The sequence below is a fragment of the Polypterus senegalus genome, chromosome 17 (genome assembly GCF_016835505.1).
Source record: "Polypterus senegalus isolate Bchr_013 chromosome 17, ASM1683550v1, whole genome shotgun sequence".
In the NCBI taxonomy this organism is placed as follows: Eukaryota; Metazoa; Chordata; class Cladistia; order Polypteriformes; family Polypteridae; genus Polypterus; species Polypterus senegalus.
Window position 1 is genome coordinate 5,479,354 of NC_053170.1, and position 16,355 is coordinate 5,495,708.

At 42.9% G+C, this 16,355-nt stretch overlaps 1 protein-coding gene across 2 annotated transcripts in view; it reads right to left on the bottom strand.

The window, feature by feature from the left end:
- Positions 1-16,355, bottom strand: part of slc25a39 (solute carrier family 25 member 39) — a 55,647-nt gene that overhangs the window by 21,070 nt on the left and 18,222 nt on the right. Inside the window, exons 2-6 of one of the 2 annotated variants that reach the window (XM_039740836.1) lie at positions 9,890-9,995; positions 7,061-7,120; positions 5,902-5,952; positions 684-793; positions 517-584 (exon numbers count right to left, since the gene is read on the bottom strand). In XM_039740836.1, the coding sequence (XP_039596770.1) occupies positions 517-584; positions 684-793; positions 5,902-5,952; positions 7,061-7,120; positions 9,890-9,986 (386 nt within the window). In that variant the 5' untranslated portion in view covers positions 9,987-9,995. The remainder of the gene's footprint in view (positions 1-516; positions 585-683; positions 794-5,901; positions 5,953-7,060; positions 7,121-9,889; positions 9,996-16,355) is intronic. The other variant, XM_039740837.1, reaches the window with a different exon arrangement.

The following is a 16,355-nucleotide window of genomic DNA, read 5'->3' on the forward strand; positions in this document are numbered from 1 at the left end:
TCTGTTTTTTACCCAATCATGATTTGGGACTCGAAACTTAAGAATGTGTTATACAGAAAGATTTCTCGAAGAACGGAAAACAGTCTATACTCTGACCAGAACAAAGACGAATATATATACCAAATTTCATTTAAGTCGGTTGAGCCACTTGAGTGATGTCCAGACATTCACACATTCTGAATTTATTTTTCTATTCTTCATTATGTAAAGCACTTTGAGCTACTTTTTGTATGAAAATGTGCTATAGAAATAAATGTTCTTGTTGTTGCATTTGCGGAAACATTTAATATCCTGTTTAAGCTTTATCATTCTGGGGTATTGAGTGTTTGTTGCTTGATAAGGTGAAAAAATGAACGTAAGCGATTTTAGGTCAAGACTGCAACACAGTTCAATGTGTAACAAGTGAAGGGGTCTAAATTCTTTCTGGGGGGTACTGCATGTGCTTTCTAAATACCAATTTTTTTGTTTTAACAAAAGCCCGAAGTAACAATAATAGGTGGTCATCATGACACTCACAAGGTTGGTGGCAAGCCACTCCAGAGGGACCGCACTCCTTCATAGCGGGTGATCTTCACAAACGCATCCTTAAGGCAAAAAGAAACAAGAGCTTGAAACGGTTACCCCACATGCAGGTGCTAAACATGTCCCGCTTCTGGAAATTCACCTTGGGCAGTCACACTCACCACAGTGCCTCTGAAGTGATTGGGGGTCTTGTACCAGCTGGTGCACCCGCTGCCATTCTCACACACGTAAAGGTGGTCCATCAGCCCATTGCAGTACAGGAAACACTTCCCTATAAAAAACAAATCTTTGAATCATACAAAGCTCCAGCTGACAGATGCATGAGAAAGCTGATGACAACGACCTGGCAACACGGCTCTCCCACAATGCTCCACTCTGACCCATCAGCTTATTCTGATAAACAGTTTTGTTTGTTGCTGGGTACAGGTCAGGCTTAAGAAAGGCTCAAGAAGTCATCAAAATAAAATGAGCTGTGAAAATGTTAAGAGTGAGAAATGCGAGTGTGAGGATTAACTGTGGCAGCACGAGCTCAAGCTTAGAGATTAAGGTGTTGACTTTATTAATGAGGCCTGCAGGGACTCCAGCATGACGGTGTAACAAGCACTCCCGCTACAGGACTTTGAGACATCTGAGCTCTCAACAACTGATCCATCTTGCCATGTTTGATTATTAAATTATCCCAACATGCTTTACAAGCACAACCCATGGTGAACCTTAGCTGATTAAGAACCTTGTTCAGGGTCACACACCAAGTAACACCTCAACCAGAGAGGGCACTAAATGACCACAATACAAATACATGTCAGACATCTGTGACATTATCATCATACTAAGCTTTCCATGATTTCAGCCTTGCCTTGATTGCCAAAAACACCGTCAGAAATGGCAGACAGTAAGTTACGCTAACCCTACACACAAGCTGAGATAAATCCTTAACATAATCGACTACTACAACGAAAATGGGAACATTTGTTCCTGACACCAATGTAAAAATCAGTGTGTTATTTTAATACACTAAAGTAATTAATTTTGTTTATTGACAAAATTTCCAGTCACCTTGTAGTTGGCACAGAACAGAAATTCTTTTTAAATATGCCAGCTCAGTCGAGTCTAACAAGTTCGGTTTTCCACAATTTGCTCCAATCAAATGGCACAATTCCCATTTCAACTTCATAGTGGTGAGACGCTAATCATCAGGAGATGTTCAGGTGGTTGTGGTACTACATATGCAAATTATAAATTATGTGAAAAATTTCCCAAAAACATATTTTCCAATAACACAAACTGCTGAAAATAAAATATTTTGCTCTGTGACATCACACTGATTTATTAATATTTCGCAATCCCACTCTTCTGTACATCTGTTACCCACAAATCTGCTTATATTTAGATTATATCCCCACAGACTGTTTACAAGGTAACTCGTAAGTGGCGTCCACCTATAGGTCAACTACTAAATTAACTCTCACTTAGCGGTCAATGAGTTAAACTGATGAAAGACACGATGTTAGGACTTTTGATGAAAAGCTGGCAGAATCAATAAAAATGGATCTCTCTCTTAATAATGTGTGATGGGCCAGGCCACACTGCTGACTTTGGTTATTACTGTATATCCAGATGTTGTCTTTACCCAAGGTGACAATGCCAGGTATTTTGTTCTTTCCTAGAGATGGGGAATAGGAAAGCACAAGACTGATGGAGGGTAACACAGTGCAGAGGTTGAAACTGAACCGCAGCCTTGCGATTTCAGGTCCCCTAAGGTCTACTAACACCCCACACTGCCATACTTATTAACCAAATTATATAAGATGGTTGATTTTTCTAATCACCGTGCAACTCAATACGCTCAGCAGAGGATATTTACTCAGACACACAGGTATTCAAAATGGAGTGTGAAACGTTAAGGACTGGACCAGCCACTCTGTTCTAGCTGGGTGTTGTACCCTGTGGATCACAATCTCGAACCCAGTTAAGCTGAACTGCCCACATATATTCACACTAACCACTTTTTCAACAAGTTGGTTCTTACCACTTTTAAATGATATTATAAAAAAAAGAGACGTTCAGTATCTTTCAAGTCAAAATTGTTTTTTTTAATGATTATGGCAAACATTCATCTGCCAAGGGAAACTACGCTCTTAGGTGAAGCGTTTTTAATTAAAGTAAGAAAACATTGTTGAAAATGTCAGTCAGTCATTTTCCAACCCGCTCCTAACACAAGGTCACAGGGGTCTGCTGGAGCCAATCCCAGCCATAACAGGGCGCAAGGCAGGAATAAATCCCGGGCAGGGCACCAACCCACCAAGCTAAATTTAGGATCCCCAATGCACCTAACCTGCATGTCTTTGGACTGTGGGAGGAAACCCACGCAGACACGGGGAGAACATGCAAACTCCACACAGGGAGGACCTGGGAAGCGAACCCTTAAGGGTCTTCTTACTGCGAGGCAGCAGCGCTACCCACTGCGCCACCGTGCTGCCCTGTTGAGAATGCAAATATTAAAATTAAGAAAACGTTGAGAATGTAATGTTTAATGAGCAGAACAGTAGTCAAGTGGTGGAAGCATTTCAAAAATGACAAAAAGGAAGGAACTTTTCACTTGAAGAGGTACAACTACAAAGTCTAGAGAATGTGAAGGAAGGTACTTTAGAAGAGAAAAAGGTTTTATACACAAGGAAACTTTCAAAGGGGAACTCGCAGTACAGTTTCCAAACTTTTCAGTCAGAATGTTGGTTAAAAAGTACTTAAATATTTCAAGGCAGGTGTCGAGAGCAAGCAGTGAAAAGGCTCAAAATCATTTTAAACATTAACATGTGTCTGCAGTGGATTGTTTGGTTTTAACCAGTAGATGGCTGCAAAAAACAAGGCCTGCTCCGATCAGGTTTTCATTGAGGAAATACTGAGCACCAATTTCATGTTAACAGGATTGTACAACTCTGATTCACTTCTTTTTCATTTTTTTCACCTGCATAACCAGCTGTGCTAGAAGCCTTATGTTCTCTACAACAGTGCTATTTTTACAATTCAATTGCAGACCGCACAAATAACCTACATCATTTTTAGTGCCAAAATGAAACTCTGTAGGCTGACTGTTCAACCAACCCACTCAACTGCAACTCAAAAATCCTGTCCCGCCAAGCTGGCTGCCACTCAAGCATACCAGCCGAGGCCAAAACGTTTTCATCCACTTTGGCTAAAGACTTTCAAACTCCATGATTCCCCAACTATACACCTGTCATGTTATCATTAGATATTTTTGGCCTCGGCTGTAAACCTACTGTAACAGCCTTCTTCCTCCTCATAATTCCCGTTTAATTTACTGTATGTGATTATGATTAACATGTTCAGAGAGGGAGTTCTGCCCACTAATCTTGGTGGCAGAGAGTGGCAATATGTTGTATGTTGATTAGCACTTTCAAGTAAGTGTTTCACCGTACTCCGGACGTAGGGCAACAAGGACCCTATAAATACCAATGCCTCAGTCAGTGGTGGGTCGCACTAAATACAGTCCCTGACAAAAGTCTTGTCGCTTGTGTACAAATTGACCTGAAGTGCCGCTAAAATAGATTTCTAATCAAGATTTTGTTACAAGAAATGGCTCATTTCAATCCCATCAGCTTTTGTAATAATGTTTCAGTGCAAAACGAAACTGACAAAAAGTATTCTAATATTCACAGCTTGGTAAAGCCCATTGAGTCCATTTTTGGCAAGACGTAAGTCATATGAGCTTCACCTGTGACTAATAATGGATCAATTAGGTCTCAGGTGTGTATAACAAGAACCCCAGTACACTAGACCTTCACATCAACTGCAACTAGACCTCTGCAAACAGGCCTAAGATTCACCCTGAGACTAAAGTGTTGATTATCAAGAGGCTGATGTGGCAAACACCTTCAATGTGTCTCAGCGTCAAGTTCAGAGGTTAAAAAAAAGATTTGAAGAGACTGGAGACGTTTTTGACAAGCCCACGTCAGGAAGACCCCGCAAGACAACTGCTCAAGAGGACCGTTTGTTGGCTCGAAAATCCAAGGCAAGCCCATTTTCCACTGCAGCAGAGCTCCACGAGACCTGGTCACCTGAAGTCCCTGTGTCAACCAGAACAGTTTGTCGGATCCTGTCTCAAAATGGCCTCCATGGTCGAATCAGTGCCCATAAGCCAGCATTAAACAAAAGACAAACCGTGTGGCATTTGCCAAGGCCCAGAGCCTGCTAAAAGGATGGACGCTGGAAAAGTGGCACAAGGTGGATTTTTCAGATGAATCTTCTGTTGAATTACACCACAGTCACCGCAAATATTGCAGGAGACCTACTGGAACCCGCATGGAGCCGAGATTTACCCAGAAAACAGTGAAGTTTGGTGGAGGCAAAATCATGGTCTGGGGTTACATCCAGTATGGGGTATGCGAGGGATCTGCAGGGTGGAAGGCAACATCAATAGTCTAAAATCTTAGCTACCTCTTATATTCCCAACCATAAAAAAGGCCAAATTCGGCAGCAGGATGGTGCTCCATTGCATACTTCCATCTCCACATCAAAGTTCCTTAAAGCAAAGATGATCAAGATGCTCCAGGATTGGCCAGCCCAGTCACCAGACATGAACATCATTGAGCATATGTGGAGTAGGATGAAAGAGGAAGCATGGAAGACGAAACCAAAGAACATTGATGAACTCTGGGAGGCATGCAAGACTGTTGTCTTGGCTATTCCTGATGACTTCATCAATAAATTTGATGAATCCTTGCCAAACCGCATGGATGCTGTCCTTCAAGCTCATGGAAGTCATACAAGATATTAAATTTGGATCTCAGAGCACCACTACTTAATTTGCTGACATATTTTTGGATTTGCAGTAAAGTTGTTCATTTTCTGTATGGGCGACAAAACTTTTGTCTTGCCCAAATTTGACCTTTCTGTCTTGATTAAATGATAAATCTTTTTTCAGTGAAACTAATTTATTTCAGTGCATTAAACATCATTTGGGAGGGCTTTAGCTTTTCATAGGAGCGATTTCTAACACCAGTGGATTAATTAAAAGTCAGGTTAATAGCAGGAGTTTCTACAAAATAGAGAAGCGCCAAGACTTTTGTCAGGGACTGTACATTTATGCTTGACAAGAATGTGCTTAATATCAACAATAAAAATGCAGGAGGCTGCAGATGTTCCACTACTGCACATTCCCAAAAACGACATGAGTTACGTAAAGACAGGTAGGAGTGAATCATGTCCGGGCCAGAGTTGTGCTATTTTACAGCACCACTGCAATAACTTGCTAAATGTATGAATTCAGATGACTAACAAAACATTCCCAGGACAGAGGAGAGGATTTATGGGGCACATTCAAATAAAAGAACAAACTAAAAGCCACAAAGGAATACTTACACTTGGACTGCCGAATCACACTGCTCCATGGCACAGAGTCTACAGCCAAGGCTGCAACAAAGAAAAGCAGACAGCAGGGTGTGTGGCAGGGCAGTTAGTGGTCTGAAGCAGACAGCAAACACACAGATTCTATTCATTATTAAAGCTTTCCCACCAGCAAGGTTTTGTCCCCACATTCAAACAGATCCCCTACAATAAACTATATGAGAACACGACCGCCATTGACATAACAACCAACCTCCACACACACACACACATATAAGTAGCGCGTCTTTTGCTTCACATTCTCCAAAGCTCGCTGTTAAATTGTCAGCATAAGTGCTGAAGCTCCAAAAACGTGTGGAGGTTTTTGTTAACGTTGTCTTATATACTCACTTGACCTTCCCTCCACATTCCACGATCGAGCAGGTAAGCATCACTCAGTATAATTTCCTTAACTGCAATTGCTGGATCACATTGCCTTGAGGGTCTCGGATTACATGACTAGCAATAGCAGTCGATGACTGGCCACTCGGCTCCCTTGAGACTTATAAGCAGTTCCCAATTTTTGAAATATCACAAGCGTGTTGCATTTTGACAGCCAAGTGACGTGCTGCCCGACAGCCCGATGGGCTGACTGTAAGGTTTACCACGTGTGGGTACAACCTCATCCCACCTTCTTCCTTTATCTACAGTATTCTGATCCAGTACAAGAAACAGACGTCAGACAGAGGAGCCTCTCTTCCGTGTGGGTAGTCCAAAACACCACTTTAATGTGCTCTGACCGAGTTGCTGTGGAGGTCACACTACACGACTGGTGGTCGTTCAGTGTGCATGTTTGAACATCACTCGAAAGTGGAGGCTGTTCTGGAAGGAGTATCTGTAAACATTCACCCAAGGTGGTCCTTACACACAGACTCAACACAAGGACTTGCTGTGGGCATGACTTCCACTCATTGCGCTCATGCGGCATGCCAGCTCACAAAGTTCAGCTCCATGCAGCTTTCAGAAATTGTTTATGGCATGTGGGGTGAGGGTTAAATATGTGGGAATGTGAAGCAAATCAGCTGGTAAGTTGTTTAGCAGGAATGTCAGTGCATTACCACTACCCAGACCTCCCACCATCTCTCTCTTTAACGGCTACATGCAGAACAAGCATGCCCTGGAGTGGGCGACATACCTCTGTAGAACGGTGTCCTCTGTGCTTGCAGTCTTATCTTGACCACATCCAGTGGGGTAACTGCATAAAGAGAAAACAGGACCTCATCATGAAACTCAAAAAGCAGACAGGTGCCCTATTCAATATTAATTAAATGGGCCCATCGTATGCCTGTGGCAGTAGATGGGTCACTGGCTCACCACAGTGACACACCTCTAGGTCATGTGCTGTTCATGGTTACCAACTTTTTTTGGTAGGCATTTGAGTTAGATCAACAACACATCCCTAGTTAGTGTAATGGTTCCTTAAAGATCCTTTAATAATTTTAGTGATGTGTGGTTTATTTTGACTGGTGAATTAGTGCTGATCCCCTCACCACATTAATTGGATTTGACAATCCATAGTGCCAAAAGGCAATCGCCGTATTTGTCAAATTCCTTTTCGTTTGTAATAATGAAACCTGGAAATTAAAATCAATTAAAACTACATACAGAAATATTTACACACTGTTACCCGGAACATCAAAGTGTAAATGACATTTTAAAAAATTCTGAACAATGATTAAACTTTATTTCATGAAATACTCATTTGGATAGGATGGTGATCAGCCCCGTTAAAGCAACCTGTGTCAATTTGTTCAGATATAACCAATCACCTTCCAGGTAACACACCAGGCTAATTGATACCCATAATGGATCCACTGCAGGATAACGCTAATAGTATTTTCTGTTTGTGCTGAGTGCGTTTTGTTTTCATCGTCCCGTTTACTGTCCATTGTGTGCGTCAGTAAATGTTGTCCCCGCAAGTGCAGAGGGGAAGAATGATGGAGAGAGACCGCAGCCCCAAGATGGACATCACCTGTTTACACACTAGATACAACACAATACAATGTATTTCTGTATAGCCCAAAAATCACACAAGAAGTGCCGCAATGGGCTTTAACAGGCCCTACCACTTGACAGATCCCCTGCCTTGACTCTCTAGGAAGACAAGAAAAAAACTCCCAAAAAAAAAAAAAACACCCTTGTAGGGAAAAAATAGAAGAAACCTTGGGAAAGGCAGTTCAAAGAGAGACCCCCTAGGATGGGCATGCAGTGGGTGTCAAAAAGAAGGGGGTCAATACAATACAATACACAGACCACAAGTGATCCTCAATACAATCTAAAAATTTTACAAGTATGGAGCAGAATTTAACAGTAGATGATATCCCATAATATAATTTGGATTTGTTTGAAGTCCTGGAGACCTCAGCCATCAAGCTGCCTCCCTCATTTGGCCATTCCACAGCTGAAGCATTGCTTGGCCAGCCAATCCGATGAAAGGACCCCTCTACCCGACAATTCCTGCGATCCTCCATCAGAGATGACTTTACCTTAGGCAGGCAAAACAACTTGGCAGGTGGGCCGTGGCACCAAGTGCCACATTTGAGTACCGAGAAGAGAAACAGAGAACAGATACATCCAGGACATTTTACATTTAAAAAAAAGAGGAGCGAGAGGCGACAGACAACGCGAGAGATGAAGAGACGACAATTTAACCATCCATCTACAAACTTACCACTGCTATTTATTGCTTTATCCCACTGCCTGCTTTTTCAACTACCCATCCTACATCACAACAGCCAGAGCCCAGAAATCCCGAGGTTCAAATTCATTCCAACCATTGCCAGGACTTTTATGGTGAGGTCATTTTGTTGTCGGGAGGAAGCACAATATCGCCACAGCCAGTTTCAATACCGCCGGACTTTCTTTTGGGACACAGTTTTCAAACAACTGCTGTGTTTATCCAATCCATGTTTGTAGTTGTGTTGTGTGCTTTTGTTTATTGTTTAAGGGGCAAGGGAGGGTTTAATGTAAATATGTGTATTCTTATTTATATATAGTAATTAGTCACTGGTGTTTTTGGGATAAGTGGTGCTTTGCATGCACATATATATTTATTATTGAATATTTGTCTGTCTTTTCATTTTCCAATATATCAGTATTTAACTTTGCATATCTGTTTACTGTTTCTGGTTATTTCATCATGCTGGGAAAAATAAGACAACTTGTAATCCAAGGAATAAGTCTTGGTAGTGAAGTGGCCAGTCTGGGTCAGGGGTTGGCCGTTACAAAACCATGAATATTTTTAAACATTTTGCCACTCAATGGTAGCACAATATTCATGAGTGGAGTGCCAAAAAAGAAAAACACAATGGTGTAATAAATCAAAACCTGTAAATCCACTTTTACAACAAACTAAAACCGAACCATTAACTGAATCAAGTGATAGCAACGACAATGTGAATTGCTCAACAGACATTGCCATGAATAGTGAAACTGAAGCCAACGACACTGCGCAACAGAACGTCTGTGATACACCTGGTGAACTCAGTTGTGTTAAGATTCATTGTGGTGCAAGCAGCTGCATGCCAATAAGGCAAAACGATTGTGAACAAGTGGAAGGACTTTAGCGCCCGAAGCTCTGTTCACAATGTAACAGAATCAAGGGAAATGTGGAAAAGGCCGTTCCCGATCTTGTATTTGCTTGGCAACAGTAGGAGTGAGAGAGCAGCTGCACTTTCATCAGCTGAAGGTAGAGAGGCCAGTGAATCCATTGGAGTAGCGGAGTTTAAAACGGGCATTAAGACAGACAAAGATACACACCTGTGCATATAATTAATCCATCTGTTACTGATAAAAGTTCGTACAAATTCATTACACTGGTATCCTCCTGAAACTGTCAGAATTTTGAAATATACTAAAACATTATTTTTTATTTAAGCCATACCATCCAGTTTATACAATGGATAATCCTAGCTGGTTTTTAGAAGTCTGAACAAATAAGCAAAACCAAAATGGTGCGACTCACCAAAGAGGGATGTGAAGAGAGCCCCAGTGCCAGAAGCCAGCATCTGCTGCAATGGAGTGATGCCCCCTGACGAGTGCAGAGTCTGCTTTTCCACCATCCTGCCAACCTGAACAGACATAGAAAGACAACAAAGAAAAGGTCAATAACAACATGTAGTGAGGTCCCATTTTTTCCCCCCTTGTTTGGTACATTTCGGTTACATTATCAAATATTGACTGAGCAGATGTCTTGTCAGATTTTACTTTGTACCTTTACGCCTGCAGGTATGAAGAGGGGCTTTATGGGTAGTGTAGTTTTCTTTATGCACTATGCACGGTAGACCTGTATTGGGAAGATGCAGCAAAGACGTTCTAAATGCTGCTCCACCGTGGATCCGTTTTGAAAGACTTCGTGAACTCAAGTGTCAGGAACAGTGGGGAGCACCGACGCCATTCCTCTTTTGCGGGTCTCTGACGGCTACATGGAAATCCTGATGAGACGCTATTATTACAGCGTTAATCTTTTCAAGGAAGCCATTTTCCAAAAAAGGAATAAAAAATTTCCACTTCAGTCAACCTACGTCCAATCGCGTTCTAGACTTTCATTCCAGTTGCACTGAGGTATACAGAACTGCTCATATGAAACTGTCTTGTTTTCATTGTTTTATGCAATGCATAGGTTTGTCTTTTTTGTGTAACGTTGTTTTCTTGTGCTTGGGGTGTCTACTTAGATGAATGAAATGAAAAAGTGGTTACTATGTTGGGATTTTATTTTGGCCTAGGTTCCTTTAAAATGAAGAAGCAGGATCCTTAAGCAAATCTGTTGGTGACCTTGTCACCCCTTAAAATTCAGGGTTCACTGCAAACAAATGAGCACAAAACGCAGTGGCACGCGGTCATCTCCTCTGGCTTTACACAAAAACAAATCTAAAATTACTTCAGCTAGTACATTTCACTTACAAATGTGTTTAATATCGAAGAGTCACATTATTACTGCCATCATCAGCAGTCGCATCATGCATCTTGGTAGTGTCATTAATCATTTTCCAACCCGCTATATCCTAACACAGGGGCACGGGGGTCTGTTGGAGCCAATCCCGGGCAGGGCGCCAGCCCACCGCAGGGCACACACACATCCACAATTTAGGATCACCAATGCACCTCACCTGCATGTCTTTGGACTGTGGGAGGAAACCCTCAGGCACGGGGAGAGAACACGCAAACTCCACGCAGGGAGGACCCGGGAAGCAAACCCGGGTCTCCTAACTGTGAGGCAGCAGCGCTACCACTGCACCACCCACCGTGCTCCCCTCTTGGTAGTGTGATGTAGTAAACTTTACAACAAGACGTTTTGTGTTTATCCACACATCCACTCTCTGACACTTACCCCCAATCCCCTCCCGCCGCCAAGAGGTTACAGAGGCATTTCCAGGCCAGCTGAGAGATGTAATCTCTTCAAGGTATCCAAAGTTGATCCAAAGGTCTAACCTCCCCAAGAAGGCATCCTATTCAGATGCCCACACCAACTCAACTGGACTTATTTCGATGCAGAAGAACATCAGCTCTACAGCACTATAAGCTCCTCCCTCCGAATGCCCCAAAAAGGTGGAGCCCTGCAAAGAAAGTCAATTTCTGCCGCTTGAATTCACACACTAGCTCTTTCGGTCACTTCCCAAAGTTTGTGGCTATAGGCAAGGGCAGGAACGCTGATTAACCAGTAAATTGAAAGCTTTGCCTTTGGCTCATCTCCCTCTACACTACACGTAATTGGTACGGACTGCATGTTCTACCTGTCCGTCAAGAACAACACTGATATGCTTCAATTCCTCCGCTTGAGGCAGTAACTCGCCCCACACCCATTGAGGGTACTCCACCCTTTTCTGGCTGAGAAACAGGACCTCAAGAGATACTTACCCTAATCCTGACCGCTTCACACAATGCCAACACACATCTGAGGTCACAGCCCAATGACGCAGAGATGCTGCAATCCTGAGGGCATTCAACTGGACACCTTCTCATCCCTTGGCTGCTCCTAGAAATTCTGTCCATAAACATTATGAATAGAATCGGTGACGGTGGAAAGCTTTGGTGGAATCACATGCCCACTGGGAATGAGCCCGACTTAACAAACCAAGCTTTTATTCTAGTGTACGGGGACAGAACCACCCAGAACGGTAGGCTCGGGACCCCATACTCCCGATTCACCCACCACAGAAAACCCCCAAAAAACTTTGTTGAATGCTTTTTCCAGGTCCACAAATTGTTGTCCATACTCCCATGAACTCTCCAGGGTAAAAAGTCACTCTAGTATTCAGCAAACGGGATCAAATCCACAATGTCCCTTCTGAATCTGAGGCGCAACCAAAAGGCAGAACACCTTTTCTAAAACCCTCACACAGACCGTCCCAGGGGAGGCCAAGGAACACGGTCCCCTAAAGCTGAGACACACCCTAAGGCACCTTCCTCTTAGAGATAGGTGGGCCACAATAACTAAACCCACACTTGAGTGCAGCTCAAATAAACTTTTTCATAAAGTCTAATTAAGGACTTAATAACCTCGCCTGGCAAAATTGAAACTCATCGGTAGTCGGGTCTTTACCCACGGGGCAGGGCCGGGCACCAGCTTAAATGATTAATAATGTAGCTGTACCCCAATGAGCCCAAGAACAGCACGAGTGGGCTGCGGTTTGGGTGGCAGACAAAGGAAAGTGTCTGGGTGGACTCATCATTGGATTTGTGCTTATATGCACTTTCAGTATACACATATGTGCAAACACACGCGCACTTATCAACCCATCCATCTTTAACCTCTTTAGCAGTAGACCCAAGGGTCCCCTCGGGCTGTAAAATCAGAGCTAAAAGTGTTAGTCACGAGTGTCACTCGGGCAACAGTATAGATGCATCGCGCCTAAGCCCCGACAATTACTCGGGCTATAAAAATGCTAAGAGCATAAGTGCCGAGCGTTACTTGGACAATGGTGTATAGGTGTGTCTTGCAAGCATCAGGCCCAGGCGTTACCTGGGCAACGGTGTAGATGTGTCTTCCTTATAATGGCATCTCGTAAGAAATGCCTCTCATCAGCAATGGTGACAAAGTGAAAATAAACTGTTGCTTAAACCAAAAGTGATTCTGGTGAATCCAATTTTGACACTCAAATCACTCGAACATGTGCTGTTCATATTATTGTTAATCATTATTACTATTTGAATAACTACTATGCTTTCAACGCTTCTGACTTTGTACTTTTACTGTTTTGAGATTTCACAAAAATGTAATTTTTCAAGCCAAAGAAAAAGTTAACACTAAGGAGGTTAAAAACTCCATCCATCCATTTTCTAACCCGCTGAATCCAAACACAGGGTCACGGGGGTCTGCTGGAGCCAATCCCAGCCAACACAGGGCATAAGGCAGGAAACCAATCCAGGGCAGGGTGCCAACCCACCGCAGGACACACATTTAATCCAATTTGTAGTTGCAGGGGCTGGTGCCAAAAATGCTAACACTGGCAACTCCCATGATCACAAAGACGGTTATTCCAGGTAACGCTCATGTCCTGCGCTCCAGTTGTGTTGACAACTTCCCCAATTTATGAAACTTTGTTGCATGATTTGTGGTAAGTAATAATATTTTGGCCCAAAATCTTTTTCCGGTCCGCTGGAGTACTGCTGGTAAATGGTGCACCGTTCAAGACTGATGGGTATTTGTATGCGCTTCAAGTCAGACGGCAAGATTTTCTTCGTCCATCTATTTCTTATATTTCGGAACGTCTTACACCAGAGTTGGCGAACTCCAGGCCTAGAGAGCCACAGTGGCTGCAGGTTTTCATTCTTACCATCTTCTTAATTAGTGACCAGTTTTGCTGCGGGTGACGTCTTTTAATTAGCTTGACTCGGGCCCTATAGTTGTTTCTTTTTCTTTAATTAGCAGCCAAACAATAATGAGACATAAAACAAGCCACCACATGATCAGCGCCCCTGTGCCCATTACACAATACAGTAATCCCTCCTCGATCGCGGGGGTTGCGTTCCAGACCCCCCCGCGATAGGTGAAAATCCGCGAAGTAGAAACCATGTTTGTATGGTTATTTTTATATATTTTAAGCCCTTATAAACTCTCCCACCCTGTTAACATTATTAGAGCCCTCTAGACATGAAATAACACCCTTTAGTCAAACGTTTAAACTGTGCTCCGTGACAAGACAGAGATGACAGTTCTTTCTCACAATTAAAAGAAAGCAAATATATCTTATCTTCAAAGGAGCGCCATCAGGAGCAGAGAATGTCAGAGAGAGCGCTCTCTAAGTAAAGCAAACAATCAAAAAATCAATACGTGCTTTTAAGTATACAGAAGCACCGTGATAAAGCTGGCATTTTGGAGAGGAGCGTCCGTGTCCTCTGTGCAAACAGCCCCTCTGCTCACACCCCCTCCGTCAGGCAGAGAGAGTGAGAAAGACAGAGAGAAGCAAACAAGCACCGCGCGGGATGCATATATTATAGCATTGAGGAGTTTTAGTTAATATGTAATACATGCTCTGATTGGTTAGCTTCTAAGCCAACCGCCAATAGCATCCCTTGTATGAAATCAACTGGGCAATCAAACTGAGGAAGCATGTAACCTAAATTAAAAGACCCATTGTCCGCAGAAAGCGGTGAACCAGCGAAAAATCTGTGATATATATTTAGATGTGCTTACATTTAAAATCCGCGATAGAGTGAAGCCGCGAAAGTCGAAGCGCGATATAGCGAGGGATTACTGTATCTGAAATTAAAAAGAGACATGGTGGTCTCGGTAAGGTTGATCTCTCAGGTCACCAAAACCTTTTGACGGTGCTCTTAGAAAGAACAGGAAAACGACAAGTTTTCAGAACGAGAGCAGCAACAAGCCATGGAATTAAATAATGGGTTGGTTGGCTTCTCATTATTAGTTATTGGAGTGAAAATGGTTGGAGTCTGAAGCCCCAATTTAGCTGGTCATCTGTTAGCTCGTTTCACGTCTCATTTCTGCTTGTCTGTCATTTAATGAAGAAAGGAATCAATTCCAAGGGCTGAGCTCTTCTAACAGGGCTATTAAAGCGATGGGGGGAAAAGTTAACTACAAGTGAAAACTGGCCACTGATTAGGAAAAGGGTTAGAATGAAAACTTGTAGCCACAGCGGCCCGCCAGGCATGGAGTTCACCCCCCCTGTCTTACACCTTACACTCCAAATCGTAACCTTAGATCTTCAAATGAGGGTCTGCTTAGAATTCCAAGAGCTAAACTTAAAAGAAGCGGCGAGGCGGGTGGCCTTCTGCTGTTAGGCACCTAAAATCTGGAATAGCTGACCGATAGAAATTCACCAGGCTAATACGGTGGAGCACTTTAAAAAATTACTAAAAACTCATTACTTTAACATGGCTTATCTTATATTAGTTTAATCCTGATGCTCTGTATATTCAATTAATCATCATTATTATTCATGGTGGCTCCAAAATCCGTACTTACCCCTACTCTCTCTTCTGTTCTTTTTCCAGTTTTCTGTGGTGACAATCTGCGCCGCCACCACCACCTAATCAAAGCACCGTGATGTCCCTACATTGATGGATTAAAGGCCAGAAGTCCACATGACCGTCATCATCAAGTTCTTTCGTGTGAACCCTGAATACCATGGGCAGCAGTAGCTCAGTCGGTAGAGCAGGTGGTCCAGCAATCGGAGGGTCGCAGGTTCGATCCTGGCTCCCGGCATGAGAATGCAGCTGTTGTGTCCTTGGGCAAGACACTTAACCTACCTTGCCTGCTGGTGGTGGTGGTCGGAAGGATTGGTGGCGCCAGTGTTCGGCAGCCTCACTTCTGTCAGTGTGCCCCAGGGCAGCTGTGGCTACAAAGTAGCTTATCATCACCAGCATATGAATGTGTGTGTGAATGGGTGAATGACTGTTGTGTTGTAAAGCGCCTAGGGGGGTTCTTGAACTCTAGTTAGGCGCTATATCAAATACAGGCCATTTACCATTTACCATGAGGACTGATTGAGGTCATTTACGTTGGGTAGAAAGCCTAGATGGGGCTGGGTGGTCTCGTGGCCTGGAACCCCTGCAGATTGTATTTTTTTCTCCAGCTGACTGGAGTTTTTTTGTTTGTTTGTTTTTTCTGTCCTCCATAGACATCGGGCCTTACTTTTATGCTATGTTAATTAGTGTTCCCTAATTCTATTTTCTTATTTATTTTGTCTTTCTTCTCTTCATCTTGTAAAGCACTTTGAGCTCCATCGATTGTATGAAAATGTGCTCTAGAAATAAATATTGCTGTCAGTTACATCTGCCAAGAATAAAATGAATTTGAATTGAGTGTCCCTGCATCTAGCAGTTGCAAATAGCAGAGGGCCCTCAACCAAATTACTGGCCTGGAAATGCACTTCATCCCCTGCTGTAGACATTAAAAAGTTCAAACTGCTGCTCTTGATCTGTGCTATCTTTTATTATAAAAGAAACTTAACATGGGAGTGCAATTCCAG